The sequence below is a fragment of the Lagopus muta genome, chromosome 1 (assembly GCF_023343835.1).
Source record: "Lagopus muta isolate bLagMut1 chromosome 1, bLagMut1 primary, whole genome shotgun sequence".
Classification (NCBI taxonomy): Eukaryota; Metazoa; Chordata; class Aves; order Galliformes; family Phasianidae; genus Lagopus; species Lagopus muta.
Window position 1 is genome coordinate 47,251,315 of NC_064433.1, and position 26,824 is coordinate 47,278,138.

General features: G+C 43.2%; 3 protein-coding genes across 14 annotated transcripts; all 3 read left to right on the top strand.

Moving 5' to 3' along the window:
• The first annotated feature begins 397 nt into the window (after positions 1-397).
• Positions 398-5,599, top strand: LOC125686981 (matrix Gla protein). The gene is made up of 5 exons (XM_048931683.1): positions 398-493; positions 2,771-2,903; positions 3,072-3,107; positions 4,225-4,300; positions 5,222-5,599. The coding sequence occupies exons 2-5, from the start codon at positions 2,843-2,845 to the stop codon at positions 5,358-5,360; spliced, it is 312 nt and encodes a 103-aa protein (XP_048787640.1). The 5' UTR covers positions 398-493; positions 2,771-2,842; the 3' UTR covers positions 5,361-5,599.
• A 3,102-nt stretch (positions 5,600-8,701) lies between these two features.
• On the top strand, positions 8,702-15,410 carry LOC125697256 (osteocalcin-like). 2 transcript variants are annotated; one of them, XM_048954228.1, is made up of 4 exons: positions 8,702-9,460; positions 11,473-11,508; positions 12,570-12,639; positions 14,379-15,410. In XM_048954228.1, exons 1-4 carry the CDS (start codon positions 9,394-9,396, stop codon positions 14,506-14,508), a joined length of 303 nt encoding a protein of 100 aa, XP_048810185.1. In that variant the 5' UTR covers positions 8,702-9,393; the 3' UTR covers positions 14,509-15,410. The 2 variants fall into 2 exon arrangements, with proteins under 2 accessions (XP_048810185.1, XP_048810196.1); XM_048954239.1 differs by lacking the exon at positions 11,473-11,508.
• A 1,951-nt stretch (positions 15,411-17,361) lies between these two features.
• SMCO3 (single-pass membrane protein with coiled-coil domains 3) lies at positions 17,362-26,091 on the top strand. 11 transcript variants are annotated; one of them, XR_007373790.1, is made up of 6 exons: positions 17,362-17,847; positions 18,803-19,529; positions 20,176-20,260; positions 20,786-20,841; positions 21,075-22,599; positions 23,624-24,598. XR_007373790.1 is itself a non-coding variant. In XM_048930408.1 (5 exons), the coding sequence occupies exons 1-5, from the start codon at positions 17,776-17,778 to the stop codon at positions 24,603-24,605; spliced, it is 954 nt and encodes a 317-aa protein (XP_048786365.1). In that variant the 5' UTR covers positions 17,362-17,775; the 3' UTR covers positions 24,606-24,712. The 11 variants fall into 11 exon arrangements, 10 of the variants coding, with proteins under 10 accessions (XP_048786365.1, XP_048786359.1, XP_048786375.1 ...); XM_048930408.1 differs by lacking the exon at positions 21,075-22,599 and having other exon boundaries at positions 24,592-24,712; XM_048930402.1 differs by having other exon boundaries at positions 21,075-24,598.
• Positions 26,092-26,824: the final 733 nt, after the last annotated feature.

Genomic DNA, 26,824 nt, shown 5'->3' on the forward strand with positions numbered 1-26,824 from the left:
AGCACCCATCCTGGCTTTTGCAATGGCTAGTCTAGCTCTGTTGTGGTTCTGGAGGAGGGGGCACCAGTTGCAAAAAGAGCATGAAAGGAAATGGGAGAAGACCTCCTGCTCCCTATGGATCAACAGGTGCCCTAGCCAGCACCATGGTTTTGCTTAGGGTGGGCATAGAAAAGAGGGAGAGTGAGCTTGCCCTTAGACCTCTGTTTATGGGCGCAGAAAGGCAGCCTGGGCTGTGCCTCCCTCACCCTCAGTGCCTGCTCTGGTTCCCTCCTCTCGCTATTGGCTTGAAGTTTTTATTTCCTGGCTGAGGGCTGAAGGTGTTTTGACTGAGAAGGTGGAAGCTTGAGGGTGGATCGAGAGTGGGAAACAGAAGGGGGAGGAGTCACTCATCAATGCTAATAAATAAAAGGCCCTTCTTTTTCCTTGCAAGGCCCAGGACGCTGGAAGAGCTGCCCCTTGGACGAGCTGCAGGCTGGCTGGAAAGAACGGCTCTGTGAGTACGCAGGGGCTGCCTTGCTTTGCCTGGATGGCTGCTTGCTATAATGCCTTTCTGAGGCTTCACAGCTGCAAACTGCTAGGAGTGGTTGCTGTGTCTTGTGTAAAACTGTGGTTCTCCATTTCAGCAGGAAACGGGACAGAGGGCTGCTTTTCTGAATATCCTTTTTGGGGGAACTGTGGAAATCCCTCAGGCATTTGCTGGTGGTTCATCTCACCTTCTCTTTCTGTAGTTCTAACCAGTGGATGCTACTAGAAAGAAAGGAGATTTGGCTCACAGTGCCACACCATGTACTACATGTGGGGCAGCTCAGTGATGCTGGGGAGGGGAGGTGTGTGCTGGAAAATCCAAGGTGCAGGCGGAGTGAACAGGAGATCATTCTTTCCAGGGTAAAATGCTCCCTGAAGTCAAGTTTTTGGTATAGAGCCAGAATGTTCGTTGATCCCTTGGAAAATGCATTGCTTTTGTGGAGAAAAATTAAACGTTTGAGTTAAAGGATGTTTGCAGCATTTCTCCTGCGGAGATTGCATGAGATACTCCAGGGATCTGTGAGATTCTGAAATTGTAGTGGAGTATTTCAGAGAGTAGAGGGCTCTGCCCTGAGTGAAGATAGGTAAATAAAGACAGTTTGGCTGAAAAGTCTGCTATAGTTTCCCAGTGTGTAGCATCACTTTCATTCCGAAGTACTCTCAGTACCTTCTTCCCTGTGCCCCACAGTTCTCCTGCTAGGTTCTGTCCCTCAAGCCTACATTTCTTGGCAGTTCGCAGAGCTGACAGGCTGTACAGAACATTCAGGAAACCTGCAAAATCCACATTCAGCACTTACTCAAAAACTCCAGGCTCCAAGGAATGCAAACAATCCTAGAGCAGAGAATTCCCTTAAAGAGACCAGAGTGGCAGGGCACAGGGACAGAAGACAAGTCTCAGTTCTCCTAGAGCAGATTTCTTTTAGGCACAGCCTGGTTTTCACCCTGATTTTAGGCTGAGCACCGAATGGGCATGATGTGGATAATATAGAAGGTGCTGATGGTGGGGGACTGAGCTGCACTTTGCGGCTTGCACAGTCCCAGCCCCACCGCTGCCATGGGAGTGCTGGCAGTCACTGAGTACCCACCTCTCCTCACTGCCTTGCCTCTGGTAACCACTCCCCTTTTCTTTTCATCCAACAGCCATCTCTGTAAAAACTACCCTCCCCGCCCCTTCCCATTTAATTCCCTCTTATTGTACCACAGAGCTGGAAAGTCAAACTGCCACCTTATGACCATCACTGCTGCCCATAACATTGGTCCCAGACGTGCTCCTTTGGTGCTAGCAGGTGAAGTAATGCTCCCAGAGACTGCTGGCCTGGGAGACAAGTCCTGCCTGAAAAGCATTCCACTGGCCACCCAGAGAGGTGATGGTTCCCCCATCCCTGGAGACATTCAAGGTCAGGCTGGAGGGGCACTGAGCACCTGGATTTAGCTACAGTGTCCCTGTTCATTGCAGGGGAGTTGGACCGGATGGCTTTTAAATGTCCCTTCTAACTTAATCAATCCTTTGATTCTATGACTTCTGAATTTGGTATCCAGTGGGACAAAGGCTGCTGGTGACAGCAGTCCTGAAACACATCTCCTTTCAGAAAGATGTTGACCCTTGGGCTAGAAGAGCAGTGCAGGATCACGGTGAAGAGCGCTGAGATAGCACTTTAGGTGCTGCTGTTGTCTCAAATATCACAGTCCTTTCAGCAGAAGGAATCCTTCTGTATCACTGCTTGCAGTGCTGACTTCTTGCTCCAGCATCCTTCAGGCTGGGAGGGCATTGGGACCTGGAGGAAGGGGCAGCTGAATGTAGGGGAAGTGCCTGGTGCCTTATTCCCTACATCTCCCCCAGCAGAGCTGCCAGGACAGTCTGGGCTCTATTTATCCAGACAGAGGATGGCGAGGGCAAAGAGAGTGGATCAAAAGTAAAATATGAAAGACAAACATGTACATTTGGGATCAGTACACACCTCTCCCTGCGGGCCCCTGGCAACCCCTGGAATTCCTTCCACTTGCGGCCGGTTCCTGAGTGTGGAGTGCTGGGACATGCTTGCCTGTGAATTATGGCATCTGTCCCTAAACCAAGAGAGGAAGAGGTATGCTCCCTCCTTACTGAAGCCTGACTCAATCTGCTAATAGAAGCTGTGTTGTAATGGCTCCATATAGCATGCGTACCAACCAGCAGTTGCCTTCCTCAGGTTCTTTCATCCCTCCTGGATCTGTTTTCATAATAAACATTCCACTGCTAATTTTGCAGGAAGGCTCTGTCTGCCTTCAGTGGGAAGAGAGTGAGGCACAGCAAGAGACAGAGTGAGAGAGTCCTTGCACAATGCGTGCTCTCGTCGTCCTTGTGCTCCTGGCCGTCTTGGTCATGGCTGCTACTTGCTATGGTAGGTAAGCTTCTTTTACTGGGTGGAGCAATGACTCCAATGCTGCAGACATCTTTGGGTCTATTCTGATGTGTTACATTCACCTTTAATCCTGCAGATGTGTTCTTCTGGTCTAAAAAACAGTGAATTTCATGTGACTTACACATGTTGTACTCTTTCTTTCCCCAGAGTCCCATGAGAGCATGGAATCCCATGAGTATCTCAGTAAGACTGCTTTACTATTTTCTTGAATTCAAAGTGCACCACAGACATCTCCAAGGCCATTTCCTTGTACTTTACTGTGGGGATTAAATAGACAGAACCTCTCAGTCCAGGGATACTAAATTTAATGGGTTACAGAATGTCAGGATAAACAGGAAGAAGATTAAAATGGAGTTCACATGTTTGGGCACAATTGCAACTGCTGTGCTTTGCAATGAATATAATAAAAACTGGAAAACACAGAGACATGAGTTTAGATCCCTGTTGCGCGTACCTAAATCAGGTTGAATGGTACCAGAAAAAGATATTGCTCAAAAAGCTCAGGAGGGTAATGCATAAGCCAGTAATATGGGTTGATCCTATGCAAGGACGGGAAGAACACAACTCTCTGCACCTTGGAAGAAGCAGGTGGGATGTGTGGGCAGGAGGGATCTTTGTTCTGGAAGAAGGAGTTAGTGTTGCAGGAGAAGCATGTGAGGGTGGAGAGTCACTTAGGAATGAGCAGAGAGTTCAAAGCTAAAAAGAAACTGAACCATCTGGGAGAATGACTTCACAAAGCAGCTAGTCAGAAACACAAGTGGGAGCCAAAGCCTAAGACTCCTCCATGCTACAATAGGACTGTGCTGTTCCTCAACAAGGACAGAAGGCACTTTCAGGCCCCTCACTTCAAAATTTCCGCAGAGACCTTTGCACTGTGATTGCCTAACCTTGGAGGCAGATAAACTTGTTCAGGCCCTTCCTGTTTTCCATCATAGCTTCACAATCCTGCTAATTTTACTGTGTGTGCCCGGACCTCCCCTTGGTCTGTGCCACTTGGCACCTATCTCTTGTCCCAGCTCCACCCAGTCAGAGGGGGCTATGGCAGCAGCTTTCCCCAGGGTGGCTTGAGTAACAGGAGAACAAAAGCAGTGTGTGTGCTTCCATAGAGATTGCATTTGCAGAGGGAGAGCTTGTCAATGAGCCAGCAGGGCAGGCAGGAGAGAATATTAGAAGGTCCTGGGTCTCACTGTGTGTGGGAGGGCAGACAAGGAGACAGTCACAAACGAGGGAGAGGCCTTTGTGGAAATCAGGTCTTGCTAAAAGTATTTATCTACTCTGAACCACCTCTTGCCTTCTCCAGACCCCTTTCTTAACAGGCAAAGGGCCAATGGCTTCATACGAGATGACACAGGACTAAGAGCTGTTCTTCAGGAGAGGTACGTTATGGCATCAGAACACTGAGGGTGGGAGCATCGAGAGATATCTCTTTGCCAGTGATAGGCTAGTACCAGAGGAGAAGCCACAGTGACTCCTCAGAAGCCTTAGTCCCCCTTTCTGCTTGAGCCAACCCTGGGAGAATGAACCACAGAATCATTAAGGTTGCAAAAGATCACTGGGGTAATCTAGGCCAACCATCAGCCCATCCCCAAGCATGTCCCTCAGTACTACATCCATATTGTTCCTGAACACCTCTCAGAAAGCAGAGTGGGTCCGTGCATTCAAGGGCATGTTCTGCACTGGAGGAGTTCTTTTTAAATTTGTCTGAAGGAGGGAGTAGCAAAAGGAGAAGGAATCAGTGTGGGCCAGCCAGAAGGGAAGCTCAGTTTGAGATCTTGTTCCAGTCCTCAAGACTTGTGCATTATTTGCATAAATTCTTCTAAATTGCAAAGCCTTTGGTGAGCTTCTTTTCCTCATCTGTAGAACGCAGATACAGACTGTTTTACATCTTATGCAGGGCTTGTGAAAATAAGGGCTGAGGCACAGAAGGGAAACCCTATCATCAGTCTCAGATAGCCCTTAGCAGGAAGCTTCTTGCTCTCCTCTTTTCATGTGTGGGGTTAGGGAAGAGCAGAGAAGAGCTGGAGGGGTCAGACTGGGGGTCTACTCCTGCAGCAACGGGCCGAGACAGGAGCCAGCCTCTTATCCCCACCACCCTACTTAGCCATGAAGTAAAAGGTTACCTAGGGAGGCGACCACACCTGCTGTAGTCACACTGACAGACACCCTGAGTACGGTGAACACTGTAATGCCATGGTCTTGGTGGTAGAGGCTGGGATGGACCCTTAGACCTGGTAAGGCAGAAAAGGGCCATAGACAGATATTTAAGATAACACCCCTAATTTTTTTTTTTTTTGCAGGATCAGGGAACGCAATAAGGCACCTCAGGAACGTCAGAGGGAGATCTGTGAGGACTTCTACCTGTGTGAACAGTATGCTCTTAACCATGGCTATCCTGCTGCTTACAGGCACTATTTTGGGAGGAGGAGGAATAAGTAAAGATGATCTGTCCCCACCCTGGGGCTTGGACCTCAGGGTAACCTCCTAGGAAAAGCAATAGCTCTGAAACATACTCAGTTGCTTGTGTCCCTGTATGTTATCCTGCCTGCTGCTTCTCTCCCATGTAGCCATGGATTCCTACATTGTGTTAATGAGCGCTGAGCTGATGTAGTAGAGATCAGAGAGAGTTCAGGATGTGGGTGTTTGCTGCACAATAAACTGCTGGTTTGACACTATCATCTCATGACTCACAGTATTTTAGGGGATGACTTTTCATGAAGAAGCTGAGTTTCTTTATCATAGAACCTGGTGCAGATAATGGAAACAAGTCCTTACCACACAGTCACATGAGGTTTAAAAGAACGTACAATTATTTTGCTCCGGGGCCTACAGCTGACTTATTTTAGACATCATTAGCAAATTTCAGTTCCCAGCCTTAGGACATTTTAAAATGGTCTGGTGTTCAGAAGGCAGGGTGAGATGCACTTTTTGAAAACAAAATCTCTTCAAGATTTCCTCACTTGAGTAAACAACATCCAAGTTTCTGTTTAATCCTAAAGACAAAGTTGGTATAAAAACTAGTGACAGAAAAAACCTGCCAATGGCACCTTGTCCTCCCAGCCACCCTCCCGTACACCCTGGTGTATGGTGCTTCTGCAGAAAGGAGCATGTGGCCCAGATTTTATTCATATTTTCATTAGGAGTGCTGTTTTATCTCCTTTCTTCCAGAAAACTTTAGCATTAGCCTTTTACTTTGAAGTATTATATGGAAATTATTATTTTTTTTATTTCTTTAGATAAAACCGAGAATACAGACATAAATTCTCCTTGTTGACACAGAAAATCAGTTTGAATTGTAGAATCATTAGGGTTGGAAAGACCAGTAGGATCACTGAGTCCAGTTATCAACCCATGCGTGTGACTGCACTAGACCATTTCTCTCAGTGTGACATCTGCCCTGTTCTTGAACACCTTCAGAAACAGTTGTTTCAACACCTCCCAGGGCAGCCTGTTCCAGTGCATCACCGCTCTTTCAAAGAAGTTTTTACTGATATCCAATCTGAACCTTCCCTGGTGCAACTTGAGGCCATTCCCTCTTGTCCTATTGCTGTTACCTGGGAGAAGAGGCCAACACCACCTCTCTACCACCTCCTTTCAGATTGTTGTAGAGAGTGATAAGGCCTTTCCTGAGCCTCCTCTTCTCCAGACTGAACAACCCCAGTTCCCTTAGCCACTCTTCGTAAGACTTGTGCTCCAGATTCTTCGCAGCTTCATTGCTGTACTCTGGACATTCTCCACTGCCTTGATGTATTTCTTGTAGAAAGGGGCCCAAAACTGAACACTGTATTCCCTTGTACTTTTTGTTTCCTCTTGTGTCTCTCTGAACCCATGAGGGCGAGGATAGCTGGGCGTCAAATCATTCTGTGAAAAGGCAAGGGACAAACGAGAGATTCAGATCTGAGGAGCAAGGAGCAAGTCCTGTCCTGTGTGGTGAGGAGGTCATACGATGGGCCTCTGGGAGTGGCAAGTGACTGAAGGAGGCAGTGGGTCTCCTTTTGGTAGTCACTCTGTCACCCAGTGGCACCAGGGACAACAGCCAGAACAACAGACAGCAACAGACAACAGCTCCCACCCATCTGTTCTGCTCACTCTGCCTTGGAGGCAGCAGGATGCAGCCACAGCTCTTTGGATACCCATCAGTGTGGGGTGTGCAGGTGTAAAATCCTCAATCTCAGCTCAGCACAGCTTGTTTCATTTTGCACATCTTCAGGTTTCCCCCGTGACCTGGAAATTAGAGAAATGGGAAATAAGACAGCACACTGTCAAAGTCTATAAGGTATGAAGTATCAAATTGTTGAATATTCTATGAAATTAAATGTAGAGCCAAATCTACCTTCCAGAGTGGAAACATACATCTTTTCAGAAATATGCTTTGTGGTTTCGCCAACTTGGCAGATGAATCTTTGGGAAGAAAACAGATTTATTTATTGAAAACACTTCTGATAGGAAACTCCACCCTGACAGTTGCTGAGGTTTTGTCCAAAGGAAAAAGTGAGAGAGAAATGAGTGTTGTGAAAAAACACTGCTCAGATTAGGTATATTTGCACTCTCATTTGTTCTGCATGTTCCTAAAGAGTTGAGTATTAAGATCACCAAAGTCAACAAGTCTGTAGTGTTTGGGTTTGTCTTGACACCGTGACACCACCAAAACAGAATGCATGGGGCTATTGCTGTCTGGGTCTGCGTCCAAAAATATCTAGCACTTCCAACCTCCAGTTTACCCGAATAAATAATGAATAATATCAGTTTTCAGAGGGTTTTCATTAATGTAAATGATAATCAAACATGCTTGAGAGACTAAATACTGATTAAAAAGCTTCGAAAAAGCTAGGAAGAAAGGTTAGGCTGTTTGGATGATTACAATTGTGTATTTATACTCTTTCAAGCTTTCTTTTGCTTATCCTTTCCTAAGATACCTATTGCTGTTGATATTTATTTATTTTTAAACTGTTGCTCTGCAAGACACTTCTTCTGGATGTCGTTAGTATATATATTCAGTCTGTCCTTGACTGCAGAAAAGCTACACATATTTTTTAATCCTGAAATTTCTCTGATTTCTATGTAAGATGAAAGACTGTGTTTATAATGATCAGCAGAATCTCCAGTGGAGGTGACTGCCCTTGGGAGCCTTTTAGTTATGTAACTCTGTGTGCGGGGCTGTGGAGGACCAAACACGAGGTGAAGGAAGATGTGATCCATGTGCCGTGTGGGATGTAGCTTTGGGAACTTGGCTGGCATAGTAGAATATGGGAATATGGGTTATCGGTAGAAAAAAAGCATCTCAGTAGAGGAGGAAGAGGAGGTTTTGATATATTGTGTGTGTGCAGGAGCACTGTCTGTTGTCTGACTTTGAATAAATGTCATTCAGCCATAAGCTGAAATGTCACCATAGTGCAGGCCATACTCGATGACAATTCAGCATTTAATACAGAGCTACGATACTCACTAAAATTCTGCTGAACTGGAGAGACAAAAAAACAGCCTGAGGTTATTTCGAATACATGGTTGGTTGGTTGATGGATTGAATTGTTGGTTGGCTATCAGTACTACAAGCAGTGCAGGCTCTGGATGCTCCTCAATGGATCTGAGCAGGTACAGCAGGGATACTTCCACACACACGGGGCTTTGCAAACACCATCACTGCTTGGGGAACATGCTGACATGAGCTGTTAGGAGCACAGTCCTTGCTTTGGGTCAGGGCCTGGCAAGTGCCTGTTCCCAGCATGCGCCTCTTGATGTACCAAGTAACCATAGTCACCCAAGTTCTGAAGAGTAAAACACCTCTGGAGTCTTGAGGCTTATTTGATGTTGAGACAAGAGAAGCCAAGGCATTCGCCACCAAATTGGGAACGTTTCCAGGAAGAAAAAAGAAAGGTTCCACCTCACTATCTATCAAAGATCCCAATACTATAAACATCTCAAATCTCTTCAAAGGTTTGTTGAAACTGTCTGAAGTGAAAACCTACTGCATATTTGCCCTATGAAAAACATTTTATGGGTGCCTTTTCCTTTAGAGGTATGAGTGTGGTTGGGGAAAAAGGTCACCATCAGGTTCAGACTCATTTTCCACATGGGAGAGTCCCATCACACCAAAGCATCTGCTTCACTTCTGGATGTGCTGGTCTCTCTTCTGGCTTTCCTTCAGGAAGCTGAATCACTTCTATGTTTACAATAAAAGTGATTTTTTATCCAGTTGTTTTTCTTCAACAAACCTATTCAAAATACCAGATAAAATCTTCTGGAAAAGCCATGAGTCCCAAGATGGATGTCCAAATGGCTGCCAGGACCCAATGTTGTGTGGCCCAAAGGACAGGCTTTGTTTTGGAGCTCAGACTCAGGAACACAAGCCAGAGCCCTGATCTCTCCAGGCAATTACAGGATATAAAACGATGCTCAAAAGCAGACTCCAGAGTGCCTCAGTAGCCTCCAAGAACACTCTGAGTGTAGGGAGAGCAGCAAAGGCAAAGCAGACATGAGGAAGCTACTGACACCAATGATCTTGACTCTGGCCCTGGCAGTGCACTGCTGCTGTGAGAAAGGTAAGGAAAGGGACATCTTCCTTGAAAACACTGCTCTATCTTAGTCTGGGAGGCTGTACCATAGTAGTAAATCAGAGGGATTTGGGGATAGACAGCCTTATCTGCTACTGGGTTCTTTCTTCCATTGGTCAAAAACATAAGCATTTCCATCTCTGAACTGCAGCAGAGAATTCCAACATTTTGACATACTGAAGCGTGAAACCAGTTTGGTAATTAGGTGAACTGACAAAGGCATGCTGGATCTCCAATTTTGGGTCATCAGGGTGAGTTGCAGGGCAGAGCTGTGTCAAGAACAGGAGACTTTATTCCTGCCAGCACTGAAGTGTTGTAAAATCGCAGAGATATGCACTGAGTCAAGTCTTCATCTGCTGAAAAATGTGGAATGGGGAGAACTCTGGAGGGGAAAAAAAACACCTATTGATATTTAGAAAAAGAATGGGAGTTGTCCCATTGAATAAGAGCATATCACATTTGAAGAGGATTTAGGCATGGTGACATTATGATCAAGAGAGATCAATGCAGTGCTTAGCACAAGAGTTCGTGGAGAGGGAAGGGTGGGAAGATGAGAAACAGCAAGTGTTTCTGCTGCAGGAAAAGAGAAGCCAAGTAGGAAGGGGCCCTGTCTGCCTGTATTATCTCATTCAGTGTTGAATTTCTGCATCAGACGTGTCATGATTTCAGTACTGGCAAATATAATTTGTTTGATCTGTGTTTTTCTTCTGTCAGTCTCTTGCTCACTTTCTCACTGCTGAGTGTATCTCTGCTTTTTTTGTTAGTTGTTACTACGTTCCAGATTGTTTAACAGCCTTGGAGTAACTTCTAATTTTTATTTTTATTTTTGAAATCCAAGGAATGTATGCATTGCTTAAAAATAGAACTACAAACAACTCTTCTCACACAAAGTCTTTGTTTAAGCACAGTTTTGTTTAGCTTGTTGGTTGTTTTTTGTTGTTGTTGTTTTTTGGTTTTTTTTTTGGTCTCCACAGCTCTTTCTCTGCCTGTAAGCACACTCATGCCAAATACCTGATGAAATAGTGGGATAAAAAACTTGTGAATTTTTCCTGTGTGGGAAAACCAAGATGAAAAGGAGACCTACCATGTGTGTTAGAAGAAAATTTGTTTGGATGCTTGCAGGGGATATTAAGGATTAGGATTACAATTAGGACTGAAAACAGAAATACAGAGTGCGAAGAGTGTAGCAAAGTGTAGAGTTTATCCTAATTTTTGGCCCTAATTCTCTTTGTTGTCAATATCTTGCGATTTCTGTCAGGGAAATCTCTATCTCCAAAGATAGAAGAGACGGTCAGCTATCTAAAGGGGGGCTGTGAGAAAGAAGGGAACAGATTCATTAGCAGGGTCTGTTGTGACTGGACAAGGGGAAATTGTTTCAAATTAAAAGAGGGGAGATTTAAATTGAATATAAGGAAGAAATTTTTTACAATAAGGATAATGAGGCACTGGCACAGATTGCCCAGAGAGGTGGTGGATGTCTCATCTTTGGAGACACCCAAGGTCAGCCTGGGAGGGCTCTGAGCACCCTGATCGAGCTGTGGGTGTCCCTGTTCATTGCAGAGGAATTGGACCAAATGGCCTGTAAGGATCCCTTCCAACTCAAATAATAATATGATTCTATGATCTTCTGGTCCTGTCCAAATCTAGGGTTTTGCTGAAATGCTCCCTCCCCTCCTGCTGTCCCTGCTCTTAGCAAGGATGAGGAGGGAGGAAAAGGAAGGTCTGCCTCAAGTTTCCACTGTGCTGTATGGTTACTGTGTCATTTTTATCTTGTTATAAGAAAGATGAAATTAAATGCATCTGATCATAATAGGTGAATTTGGTGGTGGATAATTCTTTCCCTACATTCTGGGTGTTGATAAAACCTTTTTTGGGAGGGACCGAACTTTTGGAAAAGAGAGAGAGCTGGATATATTCAGTAAGCAGAGCGATTCACTTAGAGAGAGAAGCAGAAGAGCAGACAGCACAAGCAAGTTCCTGTCTATCTGTCTGTCTTGCAGATCCCATAGAGCCCTCAGGATCTCCCAGTGCTGCCAGTGAGTATATTGCTGTGACTGACACTTAGCTCCATTCTCCTATATCTTCTTCCTTTCTTCCCTTTGATGGGTTCAAGGGATGAACAAGAATCATATTGCATCTCCCTTTCATGAAACAGTGTGACGTAGGAGGAGCAGTGTGTCCAGCCTCTGTGCTCCTCTGAGCTGGCCTCAGAAACCTCTCTGAAGAGGCTGCTATGCCCTCAGCCTCTTACAAGAACACTGGTCTTTGGATCTGTTGGTCAGACAGCCTGGTGCATAGGACAACAGAGAAGAAAGTTTTGTATCTGAAAGCAAGTACCTTCCTTGGCAGCTGCTGGGGGTTGCAGTCCCTCTTCTATTGGGTTGCCCATGCTGCAGGGAACTGCATACCTCGGAGTGTCCATAGGTATCATAGCAAGCTGATCCTGACAGAAATCTGCATGGAAAATCTCCCTTGTTCTTCCTTGTGTCTCCTTTTTCACACCTTGCAGGATGACATTCCTGCTGGTGAGCATGAAAGCTGTTTCTCCAGTGAGCCAATACAAACATGAACTGGGAAAGAGAAAAAAAAACCCAAAGCGTTCAGGGAAAGGCGGTGACTTCTGACAGGTTGTTATTTGGCCATTTCTGTGCAGTCAATATCCTGTACAAGGGAACCTGGCTAAACCTAGGAGACAGAAAGCAAGCCAAGACTCTGAAACTAACTGAGCTAGAGACACAGAGTGCTGTTCCCTTCATTTTCTCCTTATTCATATTTTATTCTGTCATGTTTTATTTTATTCTGTCATGTCACACTTTGTCTACTGAGCATTTGCTGTGCACTAATATCATGACAAGGGAATCGAATTTAAGAGAGTCCTTTCTTCATGTAAATGTGCAGGTTGGGGTGAGGGGGGAACCAAACTGTGTGGCTTTGAATGGAAAGTTGAGTGGGGAAAAACGGACTGGCAGTTGGGATGAGCTGCAACAGTTTCTGCTTGAGAAGACAGAGAACAATCACTTTTCAGAGGCTACGCTGGTCTCTGGTTTGTACAGACCATGGCCCTGCATCTCTAATCTGCTGTGTTCTCTCTTGGTAGGCATCACAGTTAAAAAGGAAGTTGCCAATGCCTTTGTGAAGAGGCAGAAGAGATTCGACATGTATGAATGGTAAAATCACGTGAGCCAGGATGAGAGTTGGACTCCAAATGACTTTTTGGAAGAGGGGGTGGGATGTGGCAAAGCAATTCTTTGCTGTACATCTACATATCATACCTAGAATTAAAAAGGCAGTAAGAACCTGCCACTGATAGATCAATTGTTCTTTTTTTCACAAATACTCCTTCAGGAGTTCATTGCTGATCTTTGTTATTCCCTCCCATGGAGAAAGACAGCACTAGCTAGGGTCAGCAGGGTACAAGTTAGAAGCTGCACAAACCTGTGGAGACATTAGATCCAAATTCCAGGACAGTGAGTATCACAGATCCCTGACCATTGCCTCAACCTCCATACAAAGGAGCTACAGCCCAGTTGTAGTGCAGTGGTGAGGCTAAATCTAAAACTGCACCCATTTGTGCATTACATCCATTTGTTTGAGGGTGGTGAGGGACTGGAACAGATTTCCCAGAGAAGATGTGGATGTCCCATTCCTGGAGGTGTACAAGGCCAGCTTGGATGGGGCTCAGGCAGACTGATATGGTGGGTGGCAGCCCTGCCTGAGGCACAGGGGTTAGAGCTCAACAATCTTAAGGTCCCTTCCAACCTAAGACATTCTACAATCTAGGCAGAGAGATTTGGAGAAATCCTAGATAAAAACATTTGGAGAAATTTGAGCAAGAATGCTCTTCATATATTTCCTAGAAGCAATTGTTAAGCCACAGTCTCATGTAGGCCTGTGTCAAGAATAATTATTATTCAATACGTCTTTGGATTGGAAGGGTGATGGTTTTGTTTGGATGACAGAAAACAGGGAGTTCCCATCTACAGAAAAGAGGATCATAGTAGAGTAGCAGAGGTCACTCTGCTTGAAACCTGGAATGATTAAAAACAAAATGAAATTCAGATGAGAAACTGTACTGACTGCTTCCGTACAGGTGGGTCACCATAAAAGTAGTTTCTGCAACAACCATACATGAGGAAGGACTTAGGTAGAGAGAGCTTGCTGTGTTATTCAATCACAAGGTAAGGTTAGTCTGGAAATACAGATGCAACAAATAGAACTCAAGGGTGCTGCAGGGAATTTCCAATACAGAAATAAAGTAATAGCTTGTGACACTTTCAAGTCTTTTCCTGTAGCAGTGTGTGCAGGAAAGATTAAGTGAGTCTGCAACAGGAGATGAGAAGGGCATCCAGTGTGTGTAGCTGAGACTAAAAGATTTGGGTGTGCTCAGCATGGCGAAACAAAGCTGTGAAAAGGAAAGGATTGCTGTCTACAGCAGAAGTGAGGGTGATGAGAGGAAACTATGAAAACTGAAGGAGAACAGGAAAATGAGCAGAAACTGAGCACAGATTAAGATAAGCAAGAAATACTAAAATAAAATAATTATAAAGTAAATAATATATGTATATTTTAAAAGACTGCCACATAGCTGGGGTTGGGGACAAAGACAAAACAAAACAAAAACCCCAACAAATCAAGCAAAAAACTAACTCTACAAAAATCATATGTGCTTCTATGGTCTCCTTTGCTGGTGAAACTTCAAGGACAGTTGATTCAACTGGGTTCAGTTCCAACTTCTCCCAGCATTGACAAGGAGATCTATCCCCAGTAGGCAGATATTTAACCCGCTGTGAGATGTCCCCTGCAAGAGCACTCTGGGGAGTCACTCCTCTCAATGTTTGAGTGTGAAACCTCTCCAACCCCACTGACTGAATGTGCAGAACAGCATTTTTCTCTTTGTTCACTCCAGGTACTCTGAGTATTACAAAAGCCCAATGGAGCAGATGCGTGAGCGTTGTGAAAGCTACCCTCCCTGTGACTATCTGTCTGACCAAATAGGATTTCCCATGGCCTACAACCGTTTCTTTGGGAGATACTAAGGCTGGGATTATTATTTTGATCATCTGACCATTCTGAAAACCCCAGCAGAAAGAATCTTGTGGATAAGAAGAAGGGAAGAAGAACATCTGCACCGAGACCATCTTCCATTGTCTCCCTCGCCAGCTGAAACACAAAGGCTATTCCACTTGTCTGGATTGCATCAGCTTTCTTGCTCTCATCAAAAATGTTGATTTTCTGTTATCTTCAGTGGTATTTTCAGTGCCACCAGGAATGGTTGAGAAGACTCTGTGTTACCCGCTTCCTTTGTAAATACTATTACATAGCTAGAAATCACGTCCCAGTATACTCTTCTTATTATTCTACCACAAAATTTGCCTGTATAATATCAACATTTAAATCCCCAGAAGTGTGTTTGAAGACCTTTTAGATGAGCCCTTCCATCTGTGTGCTTTCAGTTCACATTCAGTGACTGTGAAAAATGAATTGGAAATCTCTTATTGTTTTTATTACAATTGATTTCTGGTGAAACTGAACAAAAAAAGTCAATCTTTCCCTGATGCTTTAGCTTTTGTGCTTGAAATTAAACAGTCAGGTTTTCTCCCCAAAACAAACAAAATAAAGCGATGAACTTTATGAAATAAAAATAAAGCTGTTCAGTGGTGGATTGAAGATAGGACAGCATTTTTTTCATTCAGGGTGACTTGCCTTTTTCTTTATAGATATATATATAATACATACACACATATCTTCTTCCCTCTGCACTACTTCATTCTGTCTCCCTGTATGAACCTTATGCATGAGCAACTTTCAGCAGTCTCCCTTGACACAGTCTATCAAAATGTATCCCTGAGAGGTAGATGGCAAATCCGTCTCCAACAGCAGACGCTGCTGGGCCTCAAGGAACTGAGAAACACCAAATCTCTCGTGTAAGCTGGTGCAGCCATTCCCATATGCTGATAGCAATAAATACTTATTGCGTAATATAGTTGGTGTGCTGCTTTTCTTTATTCCTCTGTACAGCCTGTTTCTGCTGTTAAGGAGATGTCTGGAAGGTAGAGCGGGATCCAGACTGATGAGATTTTCTTCCCCCCTCTTCTGCTCCATTGCATCAGAAATCATAGAATCATAGAATCACAGAATTGTTTGAGTTGGAAAGACCCTTAGAGGCCATCTGGTCCAACTCCCCTGCAATGAACAGAGACGCCTACAGCTTGATCAGGGTGTTCAGAGCCACTCCAGCCTGACCTTGGGTATCTCCATGGACGGGCATCCATCACCTCTCTGGGCAACCTGTGCCAGTGCCTCACTAAATGACTACATCAAGATTCAGGAAATGACTCCTATATGCCATTAGAGTGGTGGTGAGATAGCTAGATTTTTAATGATTTGCTGCCTACTGAATTCAGCATTTCTCTGGAAGACTCTACACTAAAGTAAGGATATGAGATAAGTCTACACAGATGGCTGCTGGGTGTGCAGCCCTTCTTTGGCAAGCTGTTATGGCTTGCTCTGGATATACTGACCTTGGCCAAGGAGAAAATGTTAAGTAGCTCTGCTTGTCTTGGTCAAATATCTGAGTGGTTCCTCTATTGGTATAAAGTGATGCTCACAGAAAAACTCATCTTTGAAAGCCATCTAGTAAAATGAACTTTCTCATAGAAAGCAGTGAAAATGTTGCCAGGAAAATACCAAAGAAATTAGTGAGCCCTCAGTGTCTGCTGCCTGAATGTGAGGGTTTGTCGTTTTTCCTTCCTTCCTTCCTTCCTTCCTTCCTTCCTTCCTTCCTTCCTTCCTTCCTTCCTTCCTTCCTTCCTTCCTGCCTTCCTGCCTTCCTGCCTTCCTGCCTTCCTGCCTTCCTCCCTTCCTCCCTTCCTCCCTTCCTCTTTCTTTCTTTTTCTTTCTTTCTTTCTTTCTTTCTTTCTTTCTTTCTTTCTTTCTTTCTTTCTTTCTTTCTTTCTTTCTTTCTTTCTTTCTTTCTTTCTTTCTTTCTTTCTTTCTTTCTTTCTTTCTTTCTTTCTTTCTTTCTTTCTTTCTTTCTTTCTTTCTCTTTCTTTCTTTCTTTCTTTCTTTCTTTTCTTTCTTTCTTTCTTTCTTTCTTCTTTCTTTCTTTCTTTCTTTCTTTCTTTCAAGAAAATCAAATTCTCTGTGAATATTTACATATTTCTGTTAGTTTTGTATTTGTCTCCTCCTTTTGATAAATATTTCTTTTCTGGGAAGGTGAACATTAAGGCCTTGATCTTGCGATCTGCACTCTGTCCCCAGACCTTTATATGGCCTTTGGAGAGCTGAGCGCACAAATCAGATCACAAATGCAATGCTGGACTGCAGCAGCTCGATTTTCACCTGCTCAAGGTACTCTTCAATACATTACTCATCCTCTGCTGCCATCGTATGGCCATTGCATTTATCGCCATGGCTGTACATGCCCACCTCAAAACCTCTCTGACCAACTTATAGGCGTTGAGAAGTAGGCTTCGATTATCTGTGTCACAGTCAGGATGAAACTCTGGTAATCTTTACTCTTTTTTTTTGTTGTTGTTTTAACAGAAATATTGCCGGAGGTCATGGGTCTTTGCACGTGAGTAACTCATTGCCCTTTAATTGGAAGGGTGACTGCAAAGCAGCTAGCGGGGAGAGATTGTTCTCGATGTGGAATCTGCATTTATGCATTCATTCTGAGTGCAACCATGTAATCAGGTCAACAAGGTGCCACTCTGCAGTGGTGTAGGTGGAAGATTGGCAGCACACTATTAGGAACTGGGAGAAGCTAAAGAGGAGAGAGACATGTATGTTATCTCTGCCTCCAGATGGGATCCCAACCTACTGTGCATTTCTGGGTAGTCTTTATCAGAGCTCTGCACATCACGAAAATGACTTTTAAAGCTCTCAGCCAGAGAGTACTCTCCACCCCAACTTGACTTATACTTCTCAGGAGAGAACTGTCTTAGACCTCTCCAAGTTGGTTTCCTTCTTTTTGCAAGAGCAAGAGTGCAACATACCTTGGAATAAAGAGAGTCATCGAGGCAAAGGGCAGCTGCACTGGCTGAAGCTGGAGTGAAGAAACAACTCATAAAGTCTCAGTGCATCCAGACCCTTGTTTGTGGATTGTGTGCACACTTCTACCAGTAAGCTGACTGTTGGGCTTGATCAGGGACATCTGAATTGCTTGAAGACTCCACTGGGTGATCTTTGGTTGAAGAACTGTCACCAAAATTGGGAAGTAGAGTACAAACTCCAGAACCCAAGAAAAAAACGAGAAAGAAACAAATGCAAGGGTTCTCTGCTTGAACTCAGTGTTTTTTACAATGTCTTGGGAGGACTCCAGGACGTCAATACTTCTGCTGGCCAGCATTCTTTTGCTGATCTTGCAAAGATTGGTAAGAGGAGTAAATACTGTGTTTTATTTGACATGATGAAATCATTTATCCTACTGAAAAAAAAAAAAAAAATTAAATACATTCTTTTAGGAGCTTTGGATTAATTCTCGTGGAATTGTTCCTCTCCTTTTCCAGCCTGTCTCAGTTGAAATTCTGCCAACAGCAGTGTGCTGTTGTATGGGACCATACTGCTCTACTTACAACTTGTGAATTTTAGCTTCCCCTCAAAGAAATCACAGTATCATTGAGAAATAATTGGAATTCTTATATGGTTTGTGGACCAGACTGACTTCGGAGGCTAGGAAGGGTATTGGATAATTAGTGTGTCCTTTCACAAATAAAATATATTAGAGATTATTTTCTTTTTATAGCACTGGGTTATGTAAAACCTTACTCATGTTTTTAATGTTTATTTACATGACAAGTCTATTTGGCCTCACTGAGACAGAATGGACAAATAAAAGTTTTGGCACAGAGCTGCTGTTTTCTCCTTACTGAACATCCTGCTCTGGAGCCAGAATATGTCCATGGGACATAAGACAGAAAGAAGAGATTCACCTGTGAGATGTGTCCAGGCTGCACTGACATAATGTTCTTCTTATTCTTTCTTCAAAATCACTCACAAACCATTAACAGAATATTGAACTTCATGCACTGTAGGTCTGTCCTATGAGCCCCATCCCCTTGACCTTTGAAGGGAAACTGTCCGTAAGTCTTCAGTGCCATTGATCTCCATAAAATAAGAACTATAGCATTCTGGTTGTTATTTGCTGAAATGGAGCTTGAACCAAAGGTTGCTCATAAAGGGCTTGTCAAAGATGCCTACTTTCTATGCCTTTTCTGTCAATAATGAAAAACTGAAGGGAGAAGATAGGGGAAAGCCTGGCTTCCATTTACAGAGATATAGAAAAAATCACACCTATGATGTTAACTATCATTTGCTTTTGCAATACAGGCAGTGTCCCACCTTATGATGGATATGGCTCTACATTCCTTTGATGACCAGTACCTGGGTTGCAGAGAGCAGATGATGGAAGAACTGGAGAGGGGAGACTACTTCCAGAAGGAAATAGCTGCTAGTAAGAACTATTTGAACCTCTGGAAGAAGGCTCAGGAAGCTTTGCTGAAGAGCCCTGTAGGTCTCCTGAGGGAGATGCATGATAGTCATGCCACCGTCCTCATGGCTTACACCATGAATTCTTCCCTGCACTCTCAGCTGAACTGGGCCACATCCACAGCAGGAAGGTCTCCAGAGCATTACAGACACAACTTCAGCTACAAATATTTTCACTTTTACCTAACGACAGCTATCCAGATAATGAAGCAGTGGCAGAGCAGCAAGGATGGCGTGGGGAAACGTCACTGCTACCGGGTGCACAGAGGTGTGAAGGACTTATATATTGAGGCTACAGTTGGCAGCATGGTGAGATTTGGCCGTTTCACCTCCACCTCTCGCCTCTGGAATGAAGCCCAGAAATTTGGGAATGAAACTTTGTTTACGGTGACAACCTGCCTGGGAGCAGCTATGCAAGGCTTTTCTTACTACACGTCTGAGAAGGAAGTCCTCATTCCCCCTTATGAGATATTCCTTGTCAAAAACTTCTTTCGAACGCAGCATGGCAACCGGCTCCACCTGCATTCCGTGGGGAACTACAGCAAGTACCGCTGCCAGCTCTTGGAAGGTACTGTATATACCCCTTTGAGCAGGTGGGATGCAGGCAGCCTGGTCTCCAGTAGTTCCACCAGCTCACACCAGATGTATCTGCAGGGGGCCACCTGCTGCACAGCAGGCCTCAGGGCACTTTGCAGCCTCTGCTTATGTTATCTGCTATTGCAAGGATGCTGCAGGACGCATGCATTGTGTCCCCAGCCTCCCTTAATGCAAGGGCAGATGAGATTTGCTGGCAACTTGAGTTCAGACACATCAGGCCTCAGGACTACACAGGACTTTAGTGCAGTACTACTCTGCCAAGCTCAAATAAATGTAAACAAAACTACCCTGCTTCATTCCTGTTCTCCTTCCTATGGCAGAAGACAGGAGAGGTATTGACTGGCAAAACACACAGTATCAGTTTCCTGGCTGAAGAGATAACTCTTCTGTTGTATGACCTCAATGGGTTTGTTCCACAGCCCTGTCCTAAGAGTGCACCAATAATATGGGATCCTGCTTTTGTCCCTTTGGAATGAGAATTTTTGCTTAGCACTAAGCCAGAATAGTAGGTAGACTTCAGGAAATGCTTTTTTAGGGCAAAGGTGCTTTTAGAAAGGGCAGGAAGTCCTAGGCAGTCAAAGGAGACTTAAATGACTGCTCTCTCAACTTTCTTTCAGCTTCAAGAATCAAGAACAGTGGATCTACTGCCTCTGCCTCCGTCATTCTTTTTATTGTAGTTGGCGTTTTATTGTGCTGGGCCAGGTAATGACTGACTCTCTGGGCTACATCCAGAAATATACACTTGCATAACAGACAAGAAAAAACAGTTGGGTGAACTGCTTGGCTTTCTGAGCATCTCCATGAAAGTTTGATGCTGCCATTCCATTGGAAATCCTGTGTCAATAAACGCAGAACCTTAGAAACCTGAGAAATGCTAGCATTAGAAATGAGAGCACTTAGGGAATGTGAATGTCTTTGTTTTTTGGGAGGACTGAAATGAGTTGCCGGATACTCAGTATTTCTGACATCCGATATAGACACACGCAATGGCAGAGATCATCATGTAATTATTTAAATGTAGTAGCATGCTCTAGCAAACTGAACAGCTGCTGCTACAGAAATCCTGAAACATGTTTGCCTGCACAGTTTGAACAGATTTTATGATTATTATTTTACGATTAGCTTGTTCTGTATGTATATTTCACACCACATTTTTGTTTCCTTTGCTTTACCCTTCATTGCAAATAATTGATTGACAGAACTTTATTATTATTCCTAATTGCTCAGAGACACTAAGTATACATTTCAAAAAGGACTGGGAAGATTAGAAACAGCTGTCACAGGTACGTCTTGAATGTGTGCAGTCAAGCTTGCTCGAACTCCTTCCTATGTGAAAGTTAACGGAATCAAGGTGGACAAGGCTGGCACATTTGTGTCTCTTGCAACTTTTCTGTTATTGCTGGGATGCAGTTTTCAATCATTTTAACAAAGATTTGGAACGCTTCACACGGCGGCCTCAGCACCCTGAAAGCCTCCTCTAAGCAGTCAGCTGCTACTTTCAGGCTTTTCTTTACAGACCGATGTCCTCGGAGGAGGGTCTGTATGAAAGCAAAAAGTGAAGAGTTGGAGGATACAGAACGAAGCTTGAGCTGTTGTGATGTTTCACCTGAGGAGGAGCTGTCTTCTGCAGTACTTGGTGTCCCATTCTGTTGCAGCATCTTAATGATATCAGCATAGTCCATGAGAAGTTCTGATACATGGAGGGATAAAGCAGGCGAACTCAGTAACTGCTCCATAGCAGATTCGACTGTGCCAGGGAAATTATCATGTTTTAACAACACTGCAACCAGTGCACCCAAGATACTTCCTATAATCCCCTTGTAATGATCATAGATATCTTTCACTGCAGCCATTTTTTCCTGTAGAGAGATGATGCGACCAGTAATTTTAGCACACAATCTTTGCTTCATGCTTTCCTGTACATCTCTGTCTCTTGTTTCCACTGTGGCCTGCATCTCTTTTAAAGCACTGACCAGGAACTGCAGGTTCTCTTTAATGCTGAAGTTTTCTTTTACTGTCATGGTGGGGAAGTTGGTACCAAGCTGGTGATTGAGGATCTGGAATATTGTATTAGTTGAAGAGACATAAATGTACACTAATTCATACAGATTCTGGCAGGCCTTCAGCAGCCTTTCTTTGTCACTGCTAAAACCAAGGTGGGCTAACATTTCTGAAGGAGGTGTCCGGCTCTGAAAAGCAAACAGAGCAAATACAGGTGACAAAGAAGGGGAAATACAAATATTTTCAGCTAGAACGTCACATTTTTGAAATCAGTATTACAAATTATCAAACCACCTTACTCTCTCCACAAGACTTCAGTGTTAGAAAAAAAAAAACAGAAAAAGCTCTTAGTCAACCTTACCAAAATGGACAGCAAAATACGGTTTCAGAAGCTGCAGGTGTGGTTTTTCTTATGGATGCAGGAGTTCTGAACCTGACCCTCAGCATGTCACCTGAAAAGCAATAGTAGAGGAGATGAAATAGCAGATGAATTATTTTCACCTTGGATATTTATTGGTAAAGTTGTCTAAAGTTGTCTAAGTCCTCTCAAACAATCTACATTACATCATCCTTAGAACTATAATCCTTCAGTTTGCATATAGTAGTGGTTATACACAAAATTAAACATATTACAGGAGTCTTCACATGTCCTACACTTTGGGCTTTTTTTTTGTTGTTCTGAGAACAGTAAGTTATATCATCCCCTTACAGCACTGGCTGTAGATTCTTCTGCCATAGGCAGATGGATTCAGCCTTTGTTAGGAGGACCTAACAATTGTGAACTAGTGTGAAATAAATTGTAATGTGTTAAAATTAAAAGGAAAGGAAAATGAGGAAGAAAATGAGGAGAACTCAGATAAACATCACATAATAAAATTAATGGCAAACAGGCAGGCAGCAGGACCCTGCTGAAGCCCAGGCTCTGGATCCCTGACTCATCACATGCCGCTGGAAAACACCAGAGAAACACAGTGGAAACAGGATGAGATCACTGCCCTGTACACATTCAGCTGTTTGAAAGAGCACTTGGGCATAACCAGGTAGGCAGTCTGAATGTTTAACTCAAAAAGCCTCTGGGAAAAAATATGCCTGGAGTTGGAGAAATAGACAGAAATATGGAAATGTGTGTGGCCTGTCTAACTCTAAAAAGTGAATGTGAATAAAGCGTCAATGTGAAGAATAAGAGATAAGTTACGTTTAAGGGACATAAAATCAAAAGAAATCATTGGAAGCTGAAAGAATCGTGCTTAAAAATAGATGCTATCAGTATTCTCCATAGCTTTCTAGTAGGTAAAATGTTCATTGAAACGTTCTTTCTCTTAGAACATTTTGTCTTTGCAGCTTGTACAAATGGGGATTAACAAATGATCTTTCAACCTAGCATCAGCAAAGTGGAAGGTATTAATATCACACTGAGCCAGAGTACAAGCCAACAGCATCCCAGAAGCATAAGGAATCGTACCTTGAGCTGGCAGGACTTTTTGTTTCCTTAAGTCAAAACCTTTTACTGTATGTAACCTTTGCTTCCTCTAGCCTTAAGAAAGATAAGTTAAAGAGCTTATTCTCTTAGCAGAGCTACAAGGTAAGTGTCTGAAACAACAATGTACTGTGCAAAATACTGTGGGAAAAATCATGAGAGAACTGGCTTGTAGTTCAACACTAACACTAAAAGTTGGCTAGAGGAGTGTTAAGATCGTTCTGCTTTTCCAAATGATCTTGCTGGGGAAGATGTGTTTAGTGAAGTACAGCTGGGATCACAGTTAACTAATAAGACAGGAGCTACAAAGGAAAAAAATGGCACAAATGTATCTTTCAACAAGAAAAATCTAGCTAATCTCCCACACTTGATTATTTGTAGCTATAACTCTGCTGTGTGGGCACTGAGAACAAGAAGAGATTTATCTTGGAAATGTCTAAAAATGGCTCAATAAAAGTGGTTTGGAATAAAAGGGTTGGGAAAGCAAAAGCATCACCAAAGAAACCAGTCATTCTACTCATTCATTGTTTGGCTCTGTTGCAATGTAAGATGCATGTGCTAAAGTCAAAATCATTTTTACTTTGCAGCTGGTGATGGCTTAAAAGATGGCACAGAGAGGGAGTGTGGCTGCATGAGCAGGGCAGACCCTGCAGGCTGCTGCCTGCTGCTCCAAGGCAGTCTGTCCCCCCAGGCATCCTGCAGGAGTTGACATGGCACAATGAATGTCAGGCGGCTGCCTGTAGCTGCTTGACGTTTGGCAGTGAAAAATCAACAGGGTCTTCATGGTATTATGAAGGGATGTGATTAGGAATACTGAAGAAAGAAACAGTGAAGGGAGAAGGGCTACATATCAAGAAAGAAAACACAGTAGGTGTTGTTTGCAAGTGATATGGGTAGAGATGGGTTTGTTATAGACAATTTTGCTATTCTCCATGAATTCCCAAATGTGATTTAGCATGCATATAAAGTTCCTATATTCCTCTTGAATGGGATAAGAAATAAACTACAGTGGCTTAAAACACCCTCATGCTGACACAGACTGCACAGTCATTATAGTCATTTAAAAGTCGGGTATCACTAATGTCACTAAAAAAAAAGTATTTTGACAGAAAAGTTTATCTAGAAAAGGTTTTTCATTTCCACACCTTATTTTAGATTTTACTGACTAGATGAGCTTTTCCTGTTCTTTAGTGAACTAGTTCAGTTTCTACCATCTGTAGTTTCCTAAATGAGGGAAGACTCATGTTCATTTTACCTATCTACTAATTGCATATCATTTTACCAATCTACTATTGCATATGCATAATTGCATATTGTTAGCTGGCTTTGTTGCTCTGAGCATGTTCATAAGTCTCATAAAGTCCTTTTTGAATAATTTGGTTAAGGATACATAACAGTGTTTAAGACTTATGGATGTACAAGCTATGTCTTGGGATTTGATTTGCCAACATAAGAACTAGTGAGGCAGAGACAAAGCAGTCTACATTTCACTGCTTATTAAGGGATGGGATTATGGGTATTAAACAGAGCAAGAACCTTCTTTTTTCTCTTGAAGTAGTTTATTCCTGAAGAATGGCACTGAGTGACCTCCTTTACCCAGAAAACCCCAGGAGACGACAAGAACTGATCCATCTGCACCGGGAATTGCTTGACTGCATGTCCATGAATTTCCATGCAACAAATGAGCTGGCTGGAGTTCTGAATGCACACCTGGGGTGTACTATCACCCACATCAAGATGAAAGAGAGCAGCACTGTCAAAGAGAACTGTGATATTATCATTCAAGCGATGCGTGAGATTCAGTGTCAAGTGCAGAAGATTGACAGTGACATGAGGGAGAAGCTGGAGCCTGTGCTGTACCAGAAGCTGTATGATATCAAAGAGCCTGAGTTGGAGAAAATTGCAATAGCCCATAAAGTTTTTTCCATTGTTCTTGGAGAAGTGACTTCAACTGCTGGGATGGTAGCTGTCAAACTGCTTAGCTCCAACCTTATCACTATCACTGTCTGCAAACTCGTCAGCCTCCTTGCGCAGATCGGGGCATCTGTTCTTGGAGGAATCAGCATTACCATCCTTGGGCTCGGCATGGAAATGATTCTCCATGCCATTCTGGGAGCTGTAGAGAGGAATCAGCTGCTGGCAGCTGTGAGGAGCTATGAGGAGCACCTGGCTGAGTTTAAAGAAGCATCAGAAAAATACCAGTGTGCCATACGTGAAGTGACTTCTTTGGTCAGACATCAAGTGCAGTGAATGGAAAGGCAACACTTTAAATACATGGCACTTTTTCTTCACCTGTTTTCCAGAATGGATTGTAGATGAAATGCTATTGGTACTACTGACAGTAATAAGCACTGCTGGAGCAGAAGTGGTGAGAAAGTACAGTTTTTCTCTTCCAGAGTTTCTCCATCAAAATGACATCATAACAGAAGAAAATGATTTCAGCAAAACAACCGTATAATCACCTGAAGAATTTACCAGGATGGCTGTTACCATGATCTCCTGGTGTGGATTTGTGCTAAATCTGACAGGCTGAATTCCCCATTTATAGAAGTGCTTACAAGGACTAGCTAAAGCACATGTAACTCCTATTTCCTCTGCCTTCTTGCCTGAGAAGCCAGCCAGAGATCTTCATAGAAACTCTAATGCCAGCAGATTAACAGATAGAAAAATCACGGGCCTACAGACCCAACAGTTGAGAGAACCCAGCTGTAGTGCTCCTGATGTATCTAGCTGTGAGAAACATCATGTTATCGGTATTGTCCTGCTCCTGCCCGCTCACAGGTAGATGCTTCTGTGCACACTTGCTACTTTGTTGATCAAATGGCATTATACGCTTACACAAGGATTTGTAAGATTACAGCCCTATTAATGCGCTAAATTTACTTATAAGAGCTTCACGAGTCACCCGTGTGGGACTGCCAAAAATACTCTAATCCTATATTCCACAACTTGCCACCAAATGGACTTATTTTGCAACCTTTCAGAACAAAGCTAGAAGCAAGAGCATGATTTGCTGTCAATCTCTGATTTGCTGTGGTTTGCTTTTTTTCTTTGAAAAAAAAAAAAAAGTATATATATATATAGAATTAGGAATTAATAAAAATATATCTAAATATTCTCAGTGCTCTCTTTCCTGCACTTGATTTTTTTTTTAAATTATCATAAGAAATCAATCTCAAATCAAATCAAGAAAAAAATATTGAAATCCTTCATTATGGATGCAGATTATAAATTCTTCATACATGCTTGTTAACATTCAGCATCAAATGCTGGTTAGGTAGTGCATGCAAAAATGAAGAGACGGGTGAGATTACATCAAGGAAGCTGTCCACTGTCGTCTTCCAATCTGTTTTGGTGTTGTGTATATATATATATGCATATATATATATATATATATACAACCTTTTTTTTTTTTTTTTTTTTTTTTTTTTTTTTTTTTCCTACTATTCCCACTTTATTATTTCTTTTTTCCTCTTTTGTTTTCACTAACGCGGTAGCCACTAGATGGCAATGCAGCTGCTGGCTCTCAAGAGACAAAGTTCAAATGCCAGAGAGGCCACTGCTGAATTGATAAAACTGGGACCAGCACAAGCCACAGGCTGGGCAGTGTGACCCAGGAGAGTCAATTTAGAGGAAGCAAAAAAAAGCCTGCCTTACCAAGACATAAGCTTTTGTGTTGGCTTGGTGACCCAAAACATCTTGTTTAATGTGTGATGTAGCCTCACTCCTGACCTGTACAGCAGTCAGTTTAGGGGCAGCTGTTCAGAGGCAAGAGGCTGTACAAACTG

Bases quoted from the DNA above. Each gene is read 5' to 3' on its own strand.
- LOC125686981 (XM_048931683.1), top strand. From the start codon at position 2,843: ATGCGTGCTCTCGTCGTCCTTGTGCTCCTGGCCGTCTTGGTCATGGCT. The intron at 2,904-3,071 runs GTAGGTAAGCTT...TTCTTTCCCCAG, and splicing joins CATGGCTGCTACTTGCTATG to AGTCCCATGAGAGCATGGAA. The intron at 4,301-5,221 runs GTACGTTATGGC...TTTTTTTTGCAG, and splicing joins AGAGCTGTTCTTCAGGAGAG to GATCAGGGAACGCAATAAGG.
- LOC125697256 (XM_048954228.1), top strand. From the start codon at position 9,394: ATGAGGAAGCTACTGACACCAATGATCTTGACTCTGGCCCTGGCAGTG. The intron at 9,461-11,472 runs GTAAGGAAAGGG...TCTGTCTTGCAG, and splicing joins GCACTGCTGCTGTGAGAAAG to ATCCCATAGAGCCCTCAGGA. The intron at 12,640-14,378 runs GTAAAATCACGT...TGTTCACTCCAG, and splicing joins AGATTCGACATGTATGAATG to GTACTCTGAGTATTACAAAA.
- SMCO3 (XM_048930402.1), top strand. From the start codon at position 17,776: ATGTCTTGGGAGGACTCCAGGACGTCAATACTTCTGCTGGCCAGCATT. The intron at 17,848-18,802 runs GTAAGAGGAGTA...TTTGCAATACAG, and splicing joins TGCTGATCTTGCAAAGATTG to GCAGTGTCCCACCTTATGAT. The intron at 20,842-21,074 runs GTACGTCTTGAA...TTTTCTTTACAG, and splicing joins ATTAGAAACAGCTGTCACAG to ACCGATGTCCTCGGAGGAGG.